General features: G+C 35.6%; 3 protein-coding genes and 2 pseudogenes across 4 annotated transcripts; 2 read left to right on the forward strand and 3 right to left on the reverse strand.

Annotated features, from left to right (window-relative positions):
- The first annotated feature begins 1905 nt into the window (after positions 1 to 1905).
- LOC120190726 lies at positions 1906 to 17805 on the forward strand (annotated as a pseudogene).
- LOC120190117 lies at positions 8551 to 12478 on the reverse strand (annotated as a pseudogene).
- LOC120190118 lies at positions 14717 to 15147 on the reverse strand. Its single transcript, XM_039193246.1, has 3 exons — positions 15115 to 15147; positions 14912 to 15009; positions 14717 to 14820 (listed from the first exon to the last, which is right to left on the reverse strand). The coding sequence occupies exons 1-3, from the start codon at positions 15145 to 15147 to the stop codon at positions 14718 to 14720; spliced, it is 234 nt and encodes a 77-aa protein (XP_039049177.1). The 3' UTR covers position 14717.
- On the forward strand, positions 17662 to 18504 carry LOC120190120 (nucleolin-like). The gene has a single exon (XM_039193248.1). It carries the CDS (start codon positions 17662 to 17664, stop codon positions 18502 to 18504), a length of 843 nt encoding a protein of 280 aa, XP_039049179.1.
- Positions 18505 to 19836: 1332 nt separating this feature from the next.
- LOC120190727 (protein XRI1-like) lies at positions 19837 to 22892 on the reverse strand. 2 transcript variants are annotated; one of them, XM_039193768.1, is made up of 9 exons: positions 22623 to 22892; positions 21813 to 21868; positions 21586 to 21699; positions 21346 to 21485; positions 20897 to 20966; positions 20707 to 20806; positions 20582 to 20622; positions 20411 to 20494; positions 19837 to 20291 (listed from the first exon to the last, which is right to left on the reverse strand). In XM_039193768.1, exons 1-9 carry the CDS (start codon positions 22640 to 22642, stop codon positions 20014 to 20016), a joined length of 903 nt encoding a protein of 300 aa, XP_039049699.1. In that variant the 5' UTR covers positions 22643 to 22892; the 3' UTR covers positions 19837 to 20013. The 2 variants fall into 2 exon arrangements, with proteins under 2 accessions (XP_039049699.1, XP_039049698.1); XM_039193767.1 differs by having other exon boundaries at positions 20707 to 20809.
- Positions 22893 to 24030: the final 1138 nt, after the last annotated feature.

Raw genomic sequence — 24030 nt, forward strand, 5'->3', positions numbered from 1 at the left:
ACTGGTGGTCAAAGGATATGCTCAAAAAGAAGGTATTGATTTCAATGAAATATTTTCTCCTGGTTCGACTAACAACAGTTCGAGTAGTTTTGGCAATGTGTGCTACATTGAACTTACATCTAGAGCAATAGATGTTAAAAAAACTTTTCTTCATGGAAATCTTGAAGAAGAGATTTATGCTCCAACCTGAAGGTTTTGAAGAAGACGAAAAGAAGAACATGGTTTGCAGGTTGAACAAATCTCTGTACGGTCTAAAGCAGGCGCCGATGTGTTGGTATAAGAGATTTGATTCCTTCATTATGTGCATTGGATACAACAGACTTAATGCATACCCTTGTGCTTATTTCAAGAGATCTGGTGATAACGATTTTGTTATATTGCTGTTGTATGTGGATGACATGTTGGTTGCAGGACCCAACAAAGATCATATTGAAGAATTGAAGGCACAACTGGCTAGGGAATTTGAAATGAAGGACTTGGGATCAGCAAACAAGATTCTAGGGATGCAAATTCACCGAGACAGAAGTAATAGGAAGATTTGACTTTCACAAAAGAATTACTTGAAGAAAATCTTGTCACGATTTAGCATGCAAGATTGTAAGCCAATTTCTACCCCTCTTCCTATTAACTTCAAATTATCCTCCAGTATGAGTCCTAGCAGTGAAGAAGAGAGGATGGAGATGTCTCGAGTACCGTATGCATCAGCAGTGGGAAGTTTAATGTTCGATATGATATGCACAAGACCAGACATTGCACAAGTAGTGGGAGTGGTTAGTCGATACATGGCGAATCCAGGCAAAGAGCATTGGAATACAGTAAAGAGGATCCTGAGATACATCAAAGGGACCTCAAATGTTGCATTATGTTATGGAGGATCAAACTTACTAATCAATGGGTATGTAGATTCTGACTATGCAGGAGATTTGGATAAAAGCAAATCTACTACATGATATGTGTTCAAAGTTGCTGGTAGAGCTGTAAGCTGGGTTTCAAAATTACAATCAATTGTGGCTACATCCACAATAGAGGCAGAATATGTAGCAGCTACACAGGCCAGTAAAGAAGCAATTTGGTTGAAGATGCTATTGGAGGAGCTTGGGCACAATCAAGAGTATGTCTCTTTGTTTTGTGACAGTCAAAGCGCCTTGCATCTAGCAAGGAATCCAACATTTCATTCAAGGACAAAACACATACGAGTTCAGTACCATTTCATTCGTGAAAAGGTGGAAGAAGGCACAATAGATATGCAGAAGATCCATACCAAAGACAACATAGCAGATTTCATGACGAAGGCGATCAACGCTGATAAATTTACCTGGTGTCGATCCTCCTGTGGCCTGTCAGAAACGTAAGCAACACATGAAAGTACAAGGTAGAAAGAATGGTGTGAAGATATGATTATTCCAATCAAATCTTCAAGTGAGAGATTGTTAAAAGTCAAATAATTTAGGCACCAAATGGTGCTTTGTCAAAGTCAAAAATTAGGCACCTAATTTTTGTTGAAATTGGGTAATGGGATAATTAATTTTAGTCATTGTAATTTAGGGTATTTATAAGATTAGTCCTTAAGTTTCAACTATAAATACCCTAGCTCATATAGCTTCAAAATCATCCCAAAACATTCTAGCTTTCTTCCAATACTAGATAGATTTTAGAGAGTTTCTTGAGAGTTGTTTTCTCATTTTTATCTAGAGAGAATTATCATTGTTTTCTTCTTGGTAGATCGAGAGAGGTTGTAATTCCTATTTTCTCATAGTGAAATTCTTCTACCGTTGCCCGTGGTTTTTACCCTAAATTTTTAGGGGTTTTCCACGTAAATTTTGTGTCTCTTTTATCTTCATTTTTATTTTCTCAAATTATCAGTTACGATTTTACTCTATCCGATAGCCGTCTTCGCAACACAACCAGCTATAATAGAGAATCGCGCATATATGTAAGATTTGGTAATATATAAGAGTGACAGCATCTCGTTATTTCTGAGATTCTCTGTGTCCGTTTGGTTGCAGAGTCAAGTTTGATCACGATTTCGGATACAGATTACAATGCCTGGTAAATTATGACTAATTTTACTGAATTTTGAACCATGTCGTGATCGAAATTGTACTTCATGGATTTTTTTGTTGATCTGTTTTTTTAATAATATCAGGGGAGTTAATAGAATTTAAAGAAAATTAGAGGTTTAGAAAAGAAGGGAATTTGGATTCCGAGATGTATGAGGACGAGATAAGAAGATCAACGCGAGGGAGATCTCTGAAGAAGAAAGCGATGACTGCTTCGACGAAGCTAACACGCAGTATAAGGAAGCGTGGAAAGCGCGTGGCTGACTGCAAATTCGCGGCAATTTCTAATGAGGATGTGAGGGATGCAGAGGAGGAAAAAGTGGTCAGAGCATTTCGCCAGGCATTGCTTGCCAAAGATCAGCTCCCCTCAAGTCATGATGATTACCACACTTTGTTTAGGTAATTTAACCAACCAGATGATTTTATACTACATGTTTTTGTTGAAAGATATGGTATCTATTTGCGTGGCTAGTTCATATTGAACTATGTCGATAAGGAGATCATTCCATGGACACAAATCTGCTCTGTTTTAGCTTTCCATAAATCCCAAGTTTCGAATTGTTTACAATTGAGTATGACTTTGAGGAAGAATTATGTTGTGCTTGAAATTATTTTCTACTTGTGCTATAATTTTCTAAATTTTCTTGTCTTGTCTTAGAAATTTGTAAATAATCTCTAAACTAGAAGACAACTTTTAGAATATTTATTTTAGTACATGTATAGGATGTGTAGATTTCCAGGAACAAATTCATTAGAATTTGATAATAAAATATAAGAACTGCTTTTTGATTTCTTGCTCGATGGTTTCTTATTAAGAGTAGTGGCATGGTGCAATATATCACATCATCTACATTTTAGCTATTTCATGGATATGTAGGTTTCCAGGAACAAATTCATTAGAAATATAGAATAAAATATAAGAATTGTTTTTTGATTTCTTAGTCGATGGTTTCTTGTTAAGAGTAGTGGCATGGCGCACTATATCACATCATCTACAGTTTATCTATTTCATGGACTGTGACTGCCCTTTTATTCAAATTTGGTCTTTGTACTAGCTTTTACTTTTCATCATAGCATTTTTAGCGGCAAGAATTGACAAGTATATCTCTAAACTGAACTATTCAAACTCTACTGTCTAACTCAAATGTCTTAATAATAGCCTCTTTTAATAAAAATAAGGTTTTGACTTGAAATTTGTGCAGCTTTATAAACATAATGCAAACTTCTTTGCTGGAACTGTAGTGAAGCATGAGATTCTGATATTGCTTTTGAATAGAAGTTATTGAGCGGAAGAGTCACCTACTTAATCTTTTAATTTCACACTAGGCTAGACTTTCAGAACCATTAGACTTGGAAGTGGAAGCTGTGCTTCATATCAAGTTGTATTTTAAAAAAAATACTTATTCCACCTTATCTAAATAAAAAGAAGATAATAATCGTCCCAATTTCCCCTCCCTCCCAAAATAGGAAAATGATTCCTTGCATTCCACTATATTCTTTCATTTAAAAAAAGCTGGTAACTGTCATTGCAGATTTTTGAAAGCAAGGAAATTTGACCGCGATAAAACTGTCCAGATGTGGGAAGATATGTTGAACTGGAGGAAAGAGTATGGAGCAGATACTATTATAAAGGTAAGATGCACTCTTCTTATCATATTTAAACTTTCTTAGTCAGATATCTACCGTACTAATGATTATACAACGTACATAAGCAACTGTGTTTATATTGTTGTTTATGGAAGATGTGTTCTGTTGTCTGTCTTTTTTGTTGGATGATTCTAGTTTTCATGGTTTTAACAGATGCTCTGATGTATATGCAGGATTTTGTGTACGATGAATACGAAGAAGTTCAGTGCTGTTACCCCCATGGTTACCATGGTGTAGACAAACAGGGTCGCCCTGTTTATATTGAAAGACTTGGTAAAGTTGACCCTACCAAGCTGATGAAGGTTACTACAGTGGACAGATTTTTGAAATATCATGTGCAGGGCTTTGAGAACTTTTTTGGAGAAGTTTCCAGCCTGTTCTATTGCTGCCAAGAGGCATATAGATTGTACAACCACAATATTAGTTGTGCAGGGGTTGGTCAGTGTTCATAAATTACTGAATACATACAATTCATGCAATTTCATGTTTCTCACCTTTATGCTCTTTATGCAGAATTGGATGAGTTTTGGCAAGGTTGCACATGATCTTGTAATGCGAATGCAGAAAATTGATGGAGAGAACTACCCTGAGGTGGGTTCGTTGTTTCATTAAGCCACACTAACATATATATCTGAATTATTCATGCATGATGTCCTAAACTGTTACTAATATCAGCATTCTCTCTGCAGACTTTACATCAAATGTACATAGTTAATGCTGGAAATGGATTCAAACTACTATGGAACACAGTGAAAGGCTTTCTTGATCCTAGGACTACAGCAAAGATTCATGTACAAGATTTTGGAACATGTGATCATGAAGAATATATATATATATATATATATATATATATATATATATATATATATATTTGATAGAAATGGGAGGCCTCATTAAAAAAAACCCTTCATAACCATCAAGCTACGAGGATAACTTGATGGACATTGGAAAAAGGAAAAGAGTGCCTCAAAATTTTATTCCTGAAATACCAAGTACATCAATAGTTCATTACAACCATACACAACCAAAAGATTTCATCAATCAGAAACCACAATAATCTGCCAAATATATATTATATATATTATCCTTTTTCAGCTTTTGAGGGTTGGGTTTCAATTAATCAACTAGTATTATTTGATCATACAGGTTCTTGGGAACAAATTTCATAATAAATTATTGGAGATTATTGATCCAAGGTTGTGATTTCTTCTGTACCTTTGCTGAAATGTCTTACTGCCTGCTTGTTCTGAGCATTCTTACTAAACTCTTTTGTGAAAATCTCCCAAGTAGCCAATTGCCGGAGTTTCTTGGTGGAACATGCTCATGCCGTAATGATGGAGGATGTCTTAGATCTGACAAGGGACCCTGGAATAACCCAGAAATAATGAAGGTATGATCCTTGGCTGTATTGAAAAGGAAAATGACTAAATAATTTTAGCCTTTGGCAGCACTCCTCCCTTTTCACACACATTGATGTGTAAGGAAACCCCTGATTATTATTTCATGCCCAAAGCTAAAAGCCATTACTTGTATTTTGTTTGCAGTTGGTACGGTTGGGAGATGCCTTATATTTGAGGAAATCAGAAAGTTCTTCTGATAATGATAATTTGGAAGCCAAACTTTTATCTACTAAGGTTTCTCCAACTGCCTTTTTGTTGATTAAGTTCCCTTGTCTACTGTCAATTTATCTCTTTTTAGCTGTGCATCTTGTTCAATTTTAAATGGCTCTTTGGCAGGTTATAAGTACTGAAATATCTTATGCTTCCGATGAGAGGCCAGATACTTCTGATTTCATGCAGTTAGTGTCACTTTCTGAAAAAGTAAGTTTTTCAAAGTAATTGGCTCTGCCTCACCACTATTCTGGCTTTTCTTTTAACTAGAAGAATTTAATCTTTAGAATTTTTAACACATGTTTCTCTTGTGATACTCTGCAAAAGTATTACTTAATCTTTATAATCCTTGTGTCAGGGAAGGATGAGTGCTCTTAATTCAATGCATGACATTATTGAACCAGAAAATACTGCAAGAACTGAAGAAGCCAATTCAACTAGTGAGTGATCACTCAGTGATTCTTAATGAAAATAGTATTTGTGTTTATGTTCTCGCTTTGAATTAGATCATACTATTATCATAGTAAACCATCATAAAGATCGATAAGTGGAGAAGTAAAGCATAATTAGTAGCAATAATTAGCCTTTCAAAGGTAAAGGAAAAATTATGGCTATCATCCAGTCTATTATGATATGGAGGTTGGTAGTACTGTGTGTTGTTCTTTGGCCATGCCGAGCTTGAACTTATATGGCCAATCAAATTTTGAAATGCGGCTCTGACTCCTTTAACAGATATAGTTGGTCCTACATCATAGTAGTAAATAACTACCCTATAGTCCAACAAGGGCAGCATCAAAACAAAACTAGTAGCCCTTATGTTTATTGCCATGTGTAGGATATACACTATGTTCAATCAGCAATGCTTGAATAAGATATTGAATCCTGTAGTTCTCTATCTGTTCTCAATGCCATTCTGGGTTTGAACTACTCACGATCAAAATTTCAGCTTTTAACTTGCACTGTTTAAGAAGCTGACTTGTCATTTTTGCATTAGAACATTATCTCCGTTTTCTCAGCACTAGAACTTCATATTGGCTACGCTAAGTTTCTTTTCCACTAGAAAGCTTTTACATTATTTGTTGCTGTTGGCAGATGACGCAACCAGTGGTGTTACTCCAAGAAAGAAGTTTGTCCTCCATGTCATAGATTTTGTGGTTTACTTTATACTCAAATTTTTGGCATGTATATTTTTCTTTGCCCCTGGACCGGGAAGATTTTCGGAAGCACTAGATTTAAACCCACAAGTAGGAAACCAATCTAACCAGCTGGTAGATTCAGGGTCTCTAGAAAACAGTACTTCGATTGAATCCAAAGAGGATTCACTCTATCCATGTTGGCAGAGGCTACAAAATTTAGAAACCTTGGTAACTGAGCTTTGTAACAAACCCACAAAAATTCCTGCTGAAAAGGAAGACATGCTTCGTGATTCATTAACTCGTATTAAATCAATCGAACAAGATTTACAGAGAACGAAGAAAGTAAGACTTCCTTCTACAATAGGTCTTTATTTCAACCAGTTTTTGCATCTTTGTATGTTCTGGTCACTAAACACAGACTTAATTTTGTAGGCATTGCTTGCAACTGCATCAAAGCAAGTGGAGCTTGCTGAGTCATTGGAACATTTAAAAGACAACAGCTTGCCTGTAAGTTTCTCGGATCGATTTGAACAGTTAATTCAAGGAAACTAAATTGGTGACAGTAGTTTGTTCTGATTGCTTCCCTAAGTGCTGCCAGTCCATTTAGATGGCAAGACGCCAGTGTAAGCTGATATGATGGACATTTGGACTTGTAATAATAATTTACAAAAAAGATGGGGTGGGAAATAAGGTTTAACCAAAAGTATCCCAGATTAAGATCAATCTATGTTTTATTAATAGGTTTGGCACAGCCTAACTGAACTTGAGTTATCCATTTCTTATATCTGAAAGAATATGGGATATAAGCATATTTGTTCCTCAACAAAAAGGCTTTTAGAAATTATCACGTAGTTGTAAACCATGGGTTGGAATTAATGTATACGCCTGCTTTGATATAGAAAACTAATTCAACTCCCCTAACAAAACTTTCTCGAGATTCAATATTTTTTCTTCCGAGTTTACAATTATCATGGAAATATGTTGTTTCAAATTACTCAATGTATTTTTAGTTCAGATTCTTTTGTATTTTTTCCTTTACAAAAAAAGTAGAGAAATTAGGATGAGATTGAGTGCCTTGGATATCTTAGAATAAAGTGCATATTCTGATGGTATGGCATTTGCAGAGGACAAACTCATGTTGGCGAAGAAACTACAAACCTTTGAATCCAGGAAGATGAATTTGCTTGTTTGGGTATCCAATTGTGCAATTTCTATTGTCAAATCAACAATGCTATAATGGCAAGATATGCAAATCTGTGAGCAGCTGCAGGTTGTCGAACTATTTCTCTTTACTCATTAGTCTCGGTTGTTATCCTAATTCTGAAGCACTCTATCTCATGTTTGTTATTGTATTGAATTTGGCAGTCAAGGTGATGCACGGAGGTTTGAGGTTAATGGAGAATAATAGTCCATGGAAATAAAATCTTTCTGACAACCACAATACTAGTTAGGGAGACCGTTGTGCATATAGTTTTTGAAGCTTCTGTACATACTCCCCCACATTCTTTTATTCCTTTGTTTTCTCAGGCTGTTATATAGAAGAAAAATGTTTGAGTTCACACAGTTAAGATACATTCGACAAGAGATTATCTCAGGTGTTTTTCTTTCTCCATTGTTTGGAACAATGTTATCAATTTGCCCTCGAACTTTTTGAATTTCGTCAATATTGTCCTTTGATCATTAAAAAACATCGTTCATTGTTATGGTACTGACTCAACAATCCACAATACTAACTTGATAATCCACATGTGAATGATGACAAAGGATTTAATTGAATTTTTTGATCGAGTTTGAGGATATATAAGATAATCAAAGACTAATTGATTATTATCGCATGAAAATAAATAAATTAAAATGTATTGCCTTGCAAAAAATATATCAAATACCCTGTAATTATCACAATGCTCATCAAGATTTGGAAACATAACAAAGGCAGCAGGAAATGGAAAATAATCAGCTTGCTTTTATGAAAGATCTGGTATGAGGCCTTGTATAAAATTACTACAATTACATGCTTTCTCTGCAGTCAGAGATTTCTCATTCCGATAATATTCACAAAATTAAATTTCCTGAGGCTTTTGCCCATAACAACCATTGCTACCCACTTTCATCTGTAAGCCCCTATAAGAATACATCCACTTTTATCTACTTGCAACCAGAAAAAAAATAAGAAAGAAATAGGCCCTCTCCTGCCACATCAGCTGAGAGACAATCGGGGAAAAAAAGGGGGGGGGGAAAGAAATTACAACTTTACAAGTTGGAGATAAGACCTATGTACAAAATGCCTCTGCATCTATCTCCACCTTGCTAATATTCTGTTCTTGATCAGTTGTAATATACACAATCCAAATGAAAGTAGGAACAAACCTGCGAATAGCAACCTCCGCTTTCAGACATTGCAACACCCAAATGAATGGAATAACCAGCTTCATCTGCATTGAAAAAAAAACATATAGGGAAAGATAGAGAAAGCCAGGCACCAACAGAAACCACTTGCAGTAAAGTAGTCATCCATAAAATAAGTTTGAAATTTAGGTCTTCAATTGAGAGAAAGAGCGTTTGGGAGGAAAAGGGTCAGAGAAAAGCTTTTCACAAACCAATTAAAAGCAAAGAGGGGATTGGGATACCATTTATCATCATGATAACTTAAAAAAATATGATAATTCTACATTTTTGTAATCTTTGCCTAGTATGCAAACCTAAGAATAATAACACCATATGGCATCTGCTTAAATATGCAAACAGTTATTACCTGTACACTGGTTACAAGAGCTTCCAAACCCAGTTATAGCAGAACTCATCACTGTTGGAACTGCACCATCGCTAGATTGCTTCGCTCCATCTTTAGGATTAAATGGCTTGACATACAAGCTGCCCTGTACTGCTAGCAGATGCAGAGTTCGTTGTTGTGACAACTGTTTCAATGGCAGCTGTTGGGAAGAATTATGTTGATCTGTTTGGTAGTTTTATTGAGGAGGTGGTGGGTGAGATTGTTGTGTCCACTGTGTCCCTACAGTATTTCCTTCAGGGGGTAAGCCACCTGATCATTGTCTCTACCCTACACACTGGCTGACAGAAGGTACAAGATCACAACCAGCTGAATTTGTAAGAGGATCGCTCCCCATGGATCCAACTTGAGCGGCCACATTTGACATACCAGGATCATATTCTGGTTCAGATGATTTCCACTGAATTCCAACAGGATAAACAACTGACACTGCATTGTTCGTTGAATCAATGGCAACCTTAGGCATTGTCAGCATGGGCTAGCTCGGCTTGAGATTTGCTGGGAAGCTCAGAATTCACTTGTCGACTCTGTTGAAGCATCTTTTGCACGGGAGGTCTGTTTTGATTAACCTGTTTTTGGTGCTTCTGTGATTGTTGTAGCGAATGCTGGTGGTTTGGACCCATAGCTGCTGGCAGGATGGACTGATTCACAGCTGATAGCGTATGAACAGAAAGCATCATTTGAGATATATTACCAGAATGGGGAGTCATTTTCTGTGGTTGCTTTGTAGAAGGGGATGCCGCCCCAAATACCTTTTGGTGCGACTCAAAACGGTTCAAAGATTGAGAAGAAACTAGAGGTTCAGATTGTTGGACAGAGCTCAAACCAGACCCAGAACACAAGCCTTTACCTTGAATCAAGTGCATCATCTGCTCGCCGTTCTCACCAACTTGGTTGCCAGAGACCATGCTAAGGCTATTCCTGTGATCCTCATCAACAAAGAGGTTCTGATGCACCAGAATGTTCCCTTTTCCTACTCCCTTCAAAAGTTTGGCTTGCTGTTGAGACTGCTTGTTGGTGTTGCTGAGGGTGGGGCCTACCAGATTGCTGAACTTGCTGCTGCTGCTGGGGCAGCCGCTGCCGTTACTTGCCTATCTGTTTGTTCAACCCACTAGCGGCACATTGGGGGTTCCTACCAAACCCCTGAGGTGCCAATTGGTGTTTCAGTTGTTGCAATGACATAGGCGTCATTGGTGAAGATGGTGTTAGAGGGAATAGTGAACCTGGCTGAGTAGAAGCTTGATATTGAATCTGTGGACCATTCTGCAGATAAGTTTCGGGAAGCTGGGTCTGGGGTTGGACATTTGGCATCAAAACACTAGATGTAGCAAACTGTTGCTGTGGCTGTTGCTGGTGCTGATGCATAAGACGCTGCTGCTGCTGCTGCTGCTGCATTTTAGTGAGGCACGTGGCATATGGTTGCTGCTGTGACCCAGTAATATGATCGTAACCCTGATGATGAGCATGATGAGAGTTGTTCAGTGCATAGGACTGCTTTGGTGGCACTTGCTGCTGTTGCAGAGGATGAACCGTATACGATGGAACAGGTGGTGCAGTTGATTGATTAGCGTAAGCTGAACTCAACCCATTGAACACGGGACTTCCCTGGCTGTTCCCTTGTGCCTGGATACGATGTCATTGATTATTTATTAGAAGTTCAATGTAACATTAAGTATAAAAAAGGCAAATCAAATTCATTTCTGAACCCGATACTTTAAATTAAATACTTAAGAAAGGTTTGTCAATATCAACAAATGATTGCAAACTGAATTTTTCTTATGGATCAGCCATAATACCATCCAGCCTATTTTAAATTCTTGAACTGAAAGTCATTTCATTTAAAGAAAATTATTATTTAAATACCTAGAGTTCATTTTTCTTTCCGCTTGCTAGCCAGAGAACTTTGGATAAAGGAAAATTTTAGGTTTATAGTAACAAAGAAATTCATTATGATGTGATTAAAAGCAGCAAGCAATCCTCTGTCATTCAAAGTTCCATTTTCTAAAAAAGATTAATAAACTATCACAAAGCATTTGGCAAATATCTATTTCTTTGTATTTCCAATAGAATTCTCCGCAATTAAGATAAAAAATCAATATGATTAAAACATGGAGATTGAGATCACCACATTCTGAAACTGGAATTACTAATAATATACAACAATCATTTGGGGAAATATAAATTCTTATTATCGGCATGTAACAATTGACTATTTTAATAGACGAAGCCCAAACTGCAATAATATGCTGAAGCATAGACTTCATTATACCACTCATTGAAAAATAAATATCTTACTTGCATCATATGCTGACCAGAACCCGGTCCAGCGTGCACATTTACAGGGTTGGAAATTCCCACCATATTGGAGGAGAGCATGCTGCCAGAATTCCGCATTGTTGGTGATGCCAGTCCTCGGAAGGCTGGCCTTGACATTGGCATGCTTCTATTTATCCCACACATCATGCCCACACCATTTCTATTCGGTAACATGAGAACCCCACGATCTGATCCAGAAACAGCTCCGGGGAGAGATAATTTGGACTGCTGAATATTCCTGCCAGATAAAATTTGATTATATTGTTGCATTATAAGTTTCTCATCCTGGAAAAGATTCTCTAGGAACACCATATGTACCATCCCCAAGAGCAAATATGACCCAAAATTTGTGCCAGTAGATGCAAAGTGTTTACTGATATGTTGGCCAAATCTTAGGTATTAAAGGACTAATTTATTGTAATTTGTTACCTTATTATAGGGTCTCTACACTTGTATATATACCTCACAGATCCATTGAGTGGCGCGGATGGTGATACTAAATTACTGCCATGAACCACACCAGAAGATCCTTGCAGTGATGACATTGCTCCGGAGGAAGAAGGCAATGGTCCCACAGCTCCTTGATTCGATATTGCTAAACCACCAGCATGAGAAGCCTGATATCCAAGGGGTGGATCATCTTGGCTTGATGCAATGGCATCACAAAGATCAAGAGGCCTTTATCCAAATGATGTCAAAAAGAAAACAATAAAGCAACATCATAACGTCAAGAACAATGAACATGAAAATGAAAACAAATTAAAGATGAATGAATTACCAAACAAAAAAATAATAATAAAAACAGGACAGAAAAACTTACATTAGAACCCCTCCATTTAGGTTATTTGGGCAGACTTTTGAAAGAAAAATAACATGAGAATTGTGGATTGGCACTATCTGTTTGGGATCCTGGTTATCATGTTTTACAATGCACAAAAAGATGGAAAGACCAAGTTAGGAAAGTTTAGAAGAATCAAGGTTAGATAAACAAAGAGAATCTGTGACTGGTTTCAAGTATCAGTGCCTCATTTGGTTAGTAGTGTAATAACGCAAGGAAAAAGCTTATTTAATATGCATGTATTAACAAAAAAAAAAAAACTAGCCTATTAACATGGAGAATAAATAGCCCAATGTTTAGTTGATAGATTGCAAATCTTGTAATATTCATATTTTACTTTTGTAATGCTATCAAAGGTATTTTTTTCTTCTAACTAAGATTAGGGGTTTTTAAATGAGGCCTTTGGTAGCATCCATTCTTTACAAAAAAAATATATCATTACGTAAAATGATTTTAATTTATATAGAGGGTGTAACACAATTTAATTATATTTATTTTGTTTTTTTATCGTTTTAGTGAATATATTAACCCGACTAAAATAGAAATATATTTGACTATTTAAGACTCAACTTAGTGTTTATAGGAATAACTTAAAATATGTGGATCTGAGTGTTTTATTTTAGTAAAGTAATGATAACAAATACCAAATACTATTCATAAAATAATAAGTACTAATAATAGTTTATAATAATGTAAAGTATACTTATTTAATATAATTAAGAATAAAAAATAGGAAGTAAAATCAGAATAAACTAAAATTAAGAGGTTTAAGTTGATATTTATCCCCCACGGGACGAAGCTGCATGATGGTGAAGCAAAGTTGAGAATACTCGGACGTGTACAAACATGCAAGAATTATGGTTAGCACTTAGATGTTGTGGTACACACGAAACAAATTTTATCATGAAAGAGTAATTACTCAAAATGAGGAATTAATTATTTTCATCTGAGCACACTGCATTGAACTCGAATCGGTCTCACTCTATCTTCTTCACACCCCCACTATTGTTAGTGTTTGATGGCGTCCTCTAGACCCTTCATTTATCAAAGTCAATTTTGATGCACGTTTCTCAAATACAAATCAAAGATCGTGGTCAGGCGTGGTTATCTAGAATAGTGAAGGTCGTATAATAGGCGCAAGTAGAAGAAAGATTTATAGAGTTACCTATGCTTTACAGCGATTCGTGCGGTCCAGTTTGCAGTGGATCTGGGATTTGGGCATGTGGTCACTGAAGGCGATTCTCGCACTATAATACAAAAGCTGTCCACGAACGGTCGAAACATATTGGAGACCAGTGCACTGATTTGGGAAGCACGACGACGAATGGAGGCACTCCCTGCATATAAGTTCCAGTTCACTCCTCGCTCGAGAAACCAGGTTGCACATATCTCGGCAACTTGTTCTACTATAGGAATGGAAGGTCTCTACCAGCTTGAAGAAGCTCCACCGCATGACAAAGAACAAACGATGGATTGATCCCTTAGTGGTTGATGTTGAGGATTCTTCTGTAGTTCTTGAGGGTCGATTTTGTGCATTTTGTTTTCCTTTCCACAAACAATTCAAATATTTCTTGTCGGTGCAGGGAATAGGAGAGGCCGATTACCTTTTCTCTTTGAAATTACTTTAGATTTTTTTTAACATTTTATTAAGGAAAATCAAGTCAAGAAAGCAAAGATATGATCCTGGCCCCTATACTCAGGACACTCATGATTTTATGTTATGGGACGAAGTTATAAAATTCTAGAGACGAAGACGGATTATCAATAGAAAATACAAAGAAAATATCTAAAATATATGAAAATTTTAGGCTAGCCCACCTGCTCCTTGGTCCATCCTTGAACATAGTAATGGCACAATGAACACAACTCCAAATAGGAAATAGTAAATATAGAGATGTAAATTAAAACAGAACCTGGGGATGGAAGAGCAGTACATGCTTGAGAAAACACCAGTTGTTATGGTTTTGAACCCTCATTTATTGCATGAAACCAGTTTAGAACTAAATGCGGCCACATGAAATTGATAACTACCAGATGAATAACAGTCAATGATGCTGAATCGTGGCTACAGATAAAAAGTTAAAACCATTTTCGATGAAATTGATAGCTACGGATAAAAGAAGAGAAACGCATCAATCGTATAATGTTAGATAGGAACAAGATGATCGAAATTGTATAGGGGTTTTATCACATTGCAAACAAGATAAGATCATTTAAGAATCAACATCAATGCCAAGTAAATGAACAAGCCAAGTGTTTTGGCAACCTTAAAATGAGAAAGAACAAACACAATACCAATCTATCTTTAACGTCCATCCTCAATCATTTATTGTTTTTACTTCCACCAGCACTGCTGCCATTGTTACCTCCACTCGCCGCCTGTGCTGCCTTCTTCGCTGTCTTTTCTTGCAAGGCCTTTGCATCTCTGCAAATTCACCATTCATAAAAAAATACAAGGTTAAGCGGGGAACAAGCCAAATTAGGTTAAATGATACAAAATAAAATTAAAAGGAAACCTTTGACGACGTTGTTCAGGGGTCAATCCATCGTCCTTAGAACCATTCTTCCCTTTGCCGCCTGTCCTGGATTGAGCCCTTTCCCTATCTTTTTCTCTCTGATTGCCGCATTAGCTTAAGTTAACGAATCAACAACAAAGATATGTTTATTTTATAAATCAATCTTCTGAAATCACGAATTATGATTTTTTTTTCAATGGTACAGGAATAAAGCAAATTAAAAGGATACGAGTCATTGTTGATATTCTGGGGAACCAAACAAAGGTCGGTAAAGATCAAGCCCTGCAAATTTCAAACGATTGATAACCCAATTCCACAATTAAGAAGCAAAACAAATGTGAAAAAAAAATGAAAGTGATGGAAAGGATGAAAAGAAAATTAACCTTTTTTCCTCAGGTTGGAATCATGATGTCAAAAGATTTAAAAAGACTGAAAGAAAGAGAGTTGTTGCAAGCCAATGCATCCCAGTTGTACACGTGTACCAATCGTAATTAATAAAAGATTTTTTTTAGGGAAATCTCTTCATGACTGATCGCTATCAAAAAGATAATTTTCCTTGGATAAACTCTGAGTTTACCACTTCAACTATCACTTTGGTTACGTTTTAGTCACCTAACTATTTTTTCTTTAAAATCTTGCCTAACATTTACTTTTAGTTTCATTTTGATCACCTAACATTAAGAAGTTAACGATGATGCTGACATGTCACCATAAGGTAATGTCATGTCATCATTGGAAAAGTTTAAAAAAAATGCTACATCAGTAGTTCTGTTAATTTTTTATCGACGGATGATCAAAATGAAATCAAAACGTAATGTTAGATATAATTTTAAAAAATAGTTAAATGACCAAAACAGAACTAAAGTGATAGTTGAGTTACTATGTGTAATTTACCCTTTTCTCTTTCAATCTCTATTCGTTTGTTGGTTTTTCATTCTGGATTTTGAGCATTTCGGGCAGGCTAATTTACTAGTATATACTCTTTTATAAATTTATTTATGAAAATAGTATATATATATATGATTATTTATTAAAATAATACTTTTTTACACAAGATCAAAATGTGTTTACTCGCATATGATCTTGGAGCGAGTCTACTTTGCCTTTAGCCTCTCGAAGACACATGTACTGAACCTTATGATTGGGTGGAACTTGGAAGCATAAGATACATTGGGTGGATGTGGGTAATATCTAAAGAAGTGATATGAAGAACAACATTGAAAACAAGTTTCTTCCCATACTTCTATCCGTGTTGTCTCTTATAGTATGTACAAGTAGGCAACTCACTGATACCGATAAAATTATCAACACTAACAATAAGGACAGTCGTAGTTGTAGGTCTAAACTTAGATGAAGAAGCCTTATCTCTAACTCTTTTACTAGGACGACTAATGGAATTATAAGGGCAAAAAGAACCAAGATGCTTCCTAAAATGATATCCTTGTTTTGATTTCATATTCTTTGTTGTGTTCCTCCAAATTGTATTTATTGTCGATTAGTGAACTACAAAGTTTAAGTTCTTAGATCTACCCCTGCATTACGATATTAAATCTCAAACGAACACATTTTGAGATAAATTCACATTTTGGTATCTCAATTATAAGTAAGTTTACTTTTGGTCACTCAACCTTCGGTCGTGAGTAAATATTTTTTTGGTTTTTTAAAAATTTTTATAGGTCGGTGTAAGATAAATTCCCTATTGTCTTGGTAATTTTTTGAACAAATTTTTTTATGTTTTTATACTTCATGAATCAATAATTTTTTTTTGCGTGAATTATTATATTATCATCTATCTATTGATCATGAAGTTACAAAAAGGTTCCCAGCATAAAAAGAACTTTTTTCCAATAAGAACACTCCAGCCAACGATGAATTGATCTTGTACCGACATTTAAGAAACTAGGGAAAAAATCTAAAATAGTTAACTTACAACTGAAAGTTGAATGATCAAAATATAAATTTCCTAAAAACAATTAATGCAATTTCGAGATTTAACATCAAAATAACCCGATTGCTACAATCAATCAATTGCGCGTCTCGATTATGACTTTTCAAAATATGATGACTCAATTGTAAACTTACTAATAATAGAAAGACTTGTAGTACAATTTACCAAAGTAAATACAATAAACATTTTGTAAAATTAAACATGACTAGTTAGTGAAATAGGATGAAAGAACAGTTTAAACTAACAACTTCCTTTTAATTTCCGGGAACCAAGGAAGTTAGAAAAGAAAAGAAAAGGCCCCTCCCCTAATTTCCCCATAAGACTCGCGCTCCATTTTCATAACCTCTCTTTTATCTCTCCCAATCTCCAATTTTCCCCTTTATCCAAACCTCTACAATTGAGAACCAAAAAACCAGAAAGAAACCCTACACAGAAAGACGCAAAACGGAAAACTAAACCATTGGTTGAGACAAAGGACGTCCTTCTGATGTGCGTGCCCCACCTTTTCTTCTTTAGTATTTCATTACATTTTTAATAAGAAAAGCTGAGAAAATATGATTGATTTGGTCATCTGTCTCATATTGTGAACACAATAATAATCATATGTAGTTGTGTTTTACAGGTGAATCATTGAAGGCTGTCTGTTAAATGGGACTTCTTGTGTTTCTGCGAATGTAAATCCCCACAAACTTTTGCCACGCCAATCTTATTAAGGTATCCTTCGATCATTAAGTAACAATGATTCACTTTTAATTGTAATGTAATAGAAAGTGGTAACAGGAGGCTAACGCTTTTTGAGCAGATGTCAGCAGCTGACAATGGCCGGAATAATCCGGTTCAGCCCCGGATGCTTCTGGATATTATAAAAGACGACAGGTCCATCAAGGACAAGAAGAGTTGGAAAACGTTTCGTGATAAGCTACGGCTCAAGCGAGCCGGTTCTGCCTGGACCTCCTCCGTCCGTGTCCCGGCTTCCGATGTTAATGTCCATACTAGCAGACCCCGGTCCTCACCCCGTGGTCCGCGTTGTTCCAAGACGGCTGACACGAACCATGCAGAGGACAGGGGTGAACATGTCTCGGCTTCTAACCCGAAAGACGGTCCACGCTCGAAAAGCTTGAAGCCACTGACGATGGTACGTCATCCATCGGGTCGAATTTCCTCCAAGAACGCCGACGAAGACGATGATGTCGACGACAACGATGACGATGACTACGGGTCTTCGGGAGAGGAGGACGGATCAGAAGAATCACCCGTGGAGGCAATGGTGGAGGAGAAGAGGTCATTATCCGCTAGGGAAGCGGTGGTTGCACAGGAAGCAGCAGAAGCGGCGGCTGCAGCAGCAGCTGGAACAGAGGAGCCGGTGAAGATGTCGTTGATGGACTTGTTGGGGGAGACGGGGTACGGTATGGGAGAAGACGAGGAAAACGATGAAGAAGAAGATGAAGAGGAAGACAATGCAGTGGAGTCATCGAGGGGTGGGATGGAATATACGTGCTGCGTTTGCATGGTTAGGCATAAAGGCTCGGCGTTCATTCCATGCGCGCATACCTTCTGCCGGCTTTGTTCAAGGGAGCTCATGGTTCAGCGAGGGAACTGCCCGCTCTGCCATGGCTACATCTTGGAAATTCTTGATATATTTTGATTTCCTTTTTCTTTTTAAAAATCCCATGTTGATTGCATGCTTGTTGAGGAATGAAATAGTGTGTAAAACAATTGCACTTCCTAATACTTTCCCACTCTCTTTTTTTCATTGGGTTTTGTTTTTGACGATAAATAAGCAAAAAAAAAAAACATTGAATGAGTTGTTGAGATTGCAATGGCAAAGTGGTTGGATCTATTAGCTGAGATTAGGGAACTGGTTGATGCTACTGATATTATATGTATACAATCTTACATAATTGTTCGTATTTGAGTATTTTTATAAAAAAAATAATATTTCATTATTCTTAAAGATATTCAATGGATTCACAAAAATAATAAAATCATTTTAAAAATTTATTGCGATAAATTTTAATATTTGATTAAGAGTGAATTTTTACAATTTAGCTGGTTAATAATTTATGTTATATCACAGTCAAATAATAATTTAACAATTTTTTTTTCTAATATAATAAAATCTTTTAGAGAAAGTTTGTTTTGAATAAACTTTTTTTTATATATTTTTTTCAAAAATAATATCTTCCTCTTTTTTAAAATTATTTTTATTAGAGTGATTTAAAAAATAATTAAAATTAAAAGAAAATATTTACATATTCATTGTTTGTTGAAGGATGTTATTTCGGCCTTTGATGGGTTTTGCCCCAAGTTGAGCATGATTTAACCATTGCTTTTATTTGCTTTGGAACCCGGAGGTTAACTTTCCTTAGTCCTTGATTTTACCCTTCAACCACTAAGCATTTATCTCCTTTCTCAGAGGCTGGAGCAAGTTACCAACACACTTAACTTTTAGGACCCAACAGCTATGACAAGAATGAACCATTACGACTTTAGTGATAGAAGAAAATATTATTCTCTTCAGAAGTTTCGGATTTGAATAATTGTGTCTCCAGAGTGTGTTCATTATCAATTGGCTAAGAAAATTTGTTCCGAACAACTAATAAAAAGAGTATGAACCATTGGGGATTATGGCCAACACCTCCCCCGCAGCAGATTGAACTGCCATTGCGAATATGATTAAGCTACCTATACACGTTGTTTCATTGAATATTTCCTCATGAGAATAAAATAATACGTGCAACGGGTGAGAACCTATCTGATCATTCAAAGCAAAGAAGAGCGTTAGCAAAACATGAGAGACGAGCTTATGCTTTCATTAAACATACCATGTGAATATACAACTGCTGCTTAGCAAAAGCTTTCCTTACGTCTTCCCCGAAACAACGAAATATAGGTGGTTCTCGGGCATCGTGGTGTTAGTTTTTAGGCTAAAAATACGGTCACATATAAAAACAACTATTGAAAACTACAATACTACTGGAAGAGTAAACAGTTTGATGTGTATTATGAATTCCAAGACCTCCGACAAAAAGATATAGCATCGGATTCTATTCCAGTCATACGGGGGAAAATACAGAGGAACTCAACCACCGGGTTTAATTAACGGGGAGATCAAAGGGCCATAAAAAGAGAGTTCACGAGAACACTTATCTAGTCAGCCTTTGGTTCTCATAATGGTAATACTGCCTTTTCCTCCTTCAGTACGAATTTTAGTTTTGCCGACAACAGGCTTCCCAGAAAAAGCAGAAGTGGGGAAAGCAGCAGCAAGATCTTCATTACTTTGTTCTGATTTTGATGGCGGTGGAGTTCCGATTCGCTGGTTTATATCCTTCAGGGTAACATCTCCATGGAAGCCACAGGGTTTAATGAAATCAAATGGGTAGGCAACGCAAGACGCTATCTTAGGGGCAGCATGTATGAAAGATTTCCTACCTAAATGAGCAAAATCCAATCTGATGTGTTAGGGGAAGGAGACATTCTTATGGAATGATATTGGAGATAGAACAGGACAAAACATAACAAAAGAAGGAAAATGAGAATAAATATGTTACCTTTGTAAACAACATTTCGAGGAGTTTGAATCGCTTGCTTTTGAGCAGCATCAACCTGAGACTCGGGCTGGGCATTGCACAACTCTATGAACACAGAATCAAGTTTAATCATGAAGTTAAGCTAAATGACAATGACAGAAGACTTTACTCAGAAGGAAAGGATTTGTGTACCTGAAATATCAATTTGAACATCAGAAGCGCCACTTGGATTCCTGAATCTCACATTATAAAGAAATCAGAATATACTATCATGATCAAACAAAAAAAAAGGACGTTGAAAGTCCAACCAAGCATACATATCATCAGAGCAAAGAAGCATCTCTGCATCATTAAAATATTCGGCAAGCCACCCTTCACACGACTGATCTAGGCCCTCATAACTGGAAGCTGATGCATCCTCTGAAATATTTTGTTATGGTTAAAACCCAAACATGCATTTGATTCAAGTTGATTACTTTTTGTATGAAATGGACTTGTAAGGGAAACCTGAAAATCCAGCAATCCACTGAGATGTGCACGGACCAAGTAAAGCCTCTTCAGTTGAATCATCCCTCTCCTAAGCACAGAAAGAAACAAACAAATAAGTAAAAAAAAAAAAAACAGGGATACACAAAAGATGTATATTTTTAAAAGGTCACCAAAAGATGCAGAACGCCAGAACTTTTTATATATAAAGAATGAATTGTATTAAGAAAAAGGAAAGCGTGCTCCAACCAATAAATTAATAGCTATACAAAATGATATACGTGGAAGATTTTCCTTCCCTGAATATAAAACAACTGACGATAAACTGATGTTTTCTACCATCACATTCCACATCTAGCATACAGTTCAAGTCAATTTTTTAGAACATAAATGAAAGATAGCAGGTTGAAACATATGATGTAATGACATGCTTTTACTTCTCGGCAACAAAAATGTTATCTAGCACTCACCCTCGATTTTAGGAATGCAGATGGCATCTCTTCACAGACAAGGGAAGAATCTATTACATGAGTGTCAAACTGAAGCATTCTACGCCTTTTAGCTTGTGAAGAGGCCTCTCTCTTCTCCTCTGGTTCCTTGCTCATATTATCTGAAATCGACAGTCTAATTACTTATAAAGGAAAGAAAAGAGCAACTATTATAAAAACAAGAAAGTTTCAAAGAATACATTATCAAGCATCAAGGTTTACCATTAACATAATGTGGCAGATTCCCACATTCCTTAACAGGGGTTGCTTCATCAAACATATAGGAAAGGTCTTCCTCATTCAAGGTCACTTGAGCGCATGCACCTTGGGAGGCATCTGCTCATATGTTGTTCAGACATCACTAATCACATTTCTTAAATCATTTTATTCAATAGGCAACTTCAAACATATTAACTTAAAATACTTCATCATCCGAGTTAATAACTAACCAAAAATGTAGTTCTTTTGAGTACCATAATTCTCCCCACGCCAATTCCAAGGCTCTCTGCAACGAATCAAACAATAGACATAGCAAATATAGTATTCAGGCCAAACAAAGAGCCAATGCAAATGGACTAGACAATGAATCAGCCGATGATTTCCGAAAGGTGAAATCCAAGCTACATTAAACCACATTATGAAAAATCCCAAACAGGGCTTCAACAAATAAGAATTAAATCACCAACAGAATCCATAAAACCACATAGACATGAAGAGGGGGGAAAGTAATGGAATGCTATCCAGATAAACAACAGCAAACAGTAAACACTGCCCCTCATAATTAAAACAAGGAAAGGAAAACTAAAATTACAGCATTGGATGTAAATTCCAATAACGGTGACCCCAACAAACACCACATATAGAATAATATGTGTAGCATTTGGATCTAGCAACAGGGATGTATGTGTTTATCGGCATTGATTTTTATGGTTATGAAAAAGAACTAAAACACGGTGAGCCACCACTTCATTTACAGTACAAAAAAAAAACAAACCCAGTATATCCCCACTAATTTAAGTAAATTAAAACAAAGCAAACCCAATTCCTAAATGCAGCATTCCCAATTCCTAAATGCAGCATTCAATCCATAAAATAAATGAAAAAATAAACACACGCACAAATCCAGCAGAAACCCTTCTGAGAGAAAAACCAGCATTCATCACCCAAATAAGTTGGTCGCAAAAATTAAATAAAAATGCCAAAAAACAATAAAAAAAAACATGCATTTTAAAAGCAAATGACATCAAAGAGAAATTTACTCCTCGTTATTGCAATCCATTTCTTCTTCTTCCCCTTCGAACTGAACCAAATCTCCCCTTTTCTTAATCTTAGTTTCTCAGTCCTCACTTCTTCAATAACACAATCAAAAGCAGCCGTTGCACAGAAATCCACTAGCACAACACGGATGCAATTACAGATAATATTATAAAGCAGTAGAAGCAGCAGCACCTTCGCTGCCTTTGCTCTTTTTTCCTTTATTTCATATATGTGCTATAATAATATCTCTGCTTAAAACAAAAATAAATGTCGTCTCTTGCTTGCTTTTCTCTTCTTATTATTTTATTATTTCACTCTTTTTTTTTAGTTTATGCAATAAATTTAACCATTTTTTAAGGTAAGTAACGATATTTTCAACTTCAGTCACCGATTTTTCTAATAAAGTAATCGATATTAATTTAACTTAAATATTAGTTCAATTTAGACAAAGGTAAGAACCTAAAATCTGTTTTTGATAATTAATTAAAATAAAACTTTTACAGTTTACTTTATTTATGTGTTTCGTCATATCTTATAGAACCTAAAATATTGGATGAAGTTATTGTTGTACTATAATTTTATCTAATTAATATGAGTCTATAGCCATATTTTAAAGATTCTTTAATAATTCTTTTGCAATAACTTCGTGCAGTTAAATTACATTCAATGTAACTCATTAAGTGATATTAGTGATAAAAATAAATATTATTTTTTTAAATATTTTGAATTCGAGTAATTGTGTCTGAAAGATATATGTATATTGTTAATTAATTAAAAAATTAAATAAATATTACTTTATAATTAACCCAAAATATTAAAATAAATTGTAGTCTATTCAGCACAAATAATATCATTTTCATTAAAGAAAGGATACAAAAATTATATATATAGAGAACACGAAATATCAGACAAAACAAAGCCCAATTATTGTTCAAAACCCGAAAGTCTTAGCTCTACAATTGATCATAGCCTTATAAAGAAAACATAGCCCACGAGAAATAAGGACATGGAAGGCTGTCATTTTACTGGAAATGATCACTCAATAATAAATCGAAAAATTAATTAAAGTAAACGGAACAAAAAAAAAATGTAACATTTTAATTGATTCGAATTTATAGAATTTAAGTGTTACGTTGAATTATCAAAATGATTAATTATTTTTCAAAAAAAATCATTTTATCTAAATCATGAAGACATAATCATCATATCTAATATAGATAAATATAAATTAAATTTACAAAACATAGAACTACGATAATACAAATCGAGTAATATTAATAAGTTTTATAAAATTGAGTTACTGAATGTAATATGATGTAAAGTCAAATGAATATACATATCTACTATTATAAATCAAGACATAGTTTGAAGAAATATCAATTGGAATTTTGATTTAATGTTGGGCTCTTC

The sequence above is a fragment of the Hibiscus syriacus genome, unplaced genomic scaffold (assembly GCF_006381635.1).
Source record: "Hibiscus syriacus cultivar Baekdansim isolate YM2019G1 unplaced genomic scaffold, ASM638163v2 tig00116962_pilon, whole genome shotgun sequence".
Classification (NCBI taxonomy): Eukaryota; Viridiplantae; Streptophyta; class Magnoliopsida; order Malvales; family Malvaceae; genus Hibiscus; species Hibiscus syriacus.

Bases quoted from the DNA above. Each gene is read 5' to 3' on its own strand.
- LOC120190118 (XM_039193246.1), bottom strand. From the start codon at position 15,147: ATGACTCGTATCCTTTTAATTTGCTTTATTCCT. The intron at 15,010-15,114 runs GTACCATTGAAA...TGCGGCAATCAG, and splicing joins TTTTAATTTGCTTTATTCCT to AGAGAAAAAGATAGGGAAAG. The intron at 14,821-14,911 runs GTTTCCTTTTAA...GTGAATTTGCAG, and splicing joins CCTGAACAACGTCGTCAAAG to AGATGCAAAGGCCTTGCAAG.
- LOC120190120 (XM_039193248.1), top strand. From the start codon at position 17,662: ATGTCAGCAGCTGACAATGGCCGGAATAATCCGGTTCAGCCCCGGATG.
- LOC120190727 (XM_039193767.1), bottom strand. From the start codon at position 22,642: ATGGATTGCAATAACGAGGA. The intron at 21,869-22,622 runs GTAAATTTCTCT...GATTCGTTGCAG, and splicing joins ATGGATTGCAATAACGAGGA to AGAGCCTTGGAATTGGCGTG. The intron at 20,495-20,581 runs GTACACAAATCC...CTGTGTTCATAG, and splicing joins TGTTCAAATTGATATTTCAG to AGTTGTGCAATGCCCAGCCC.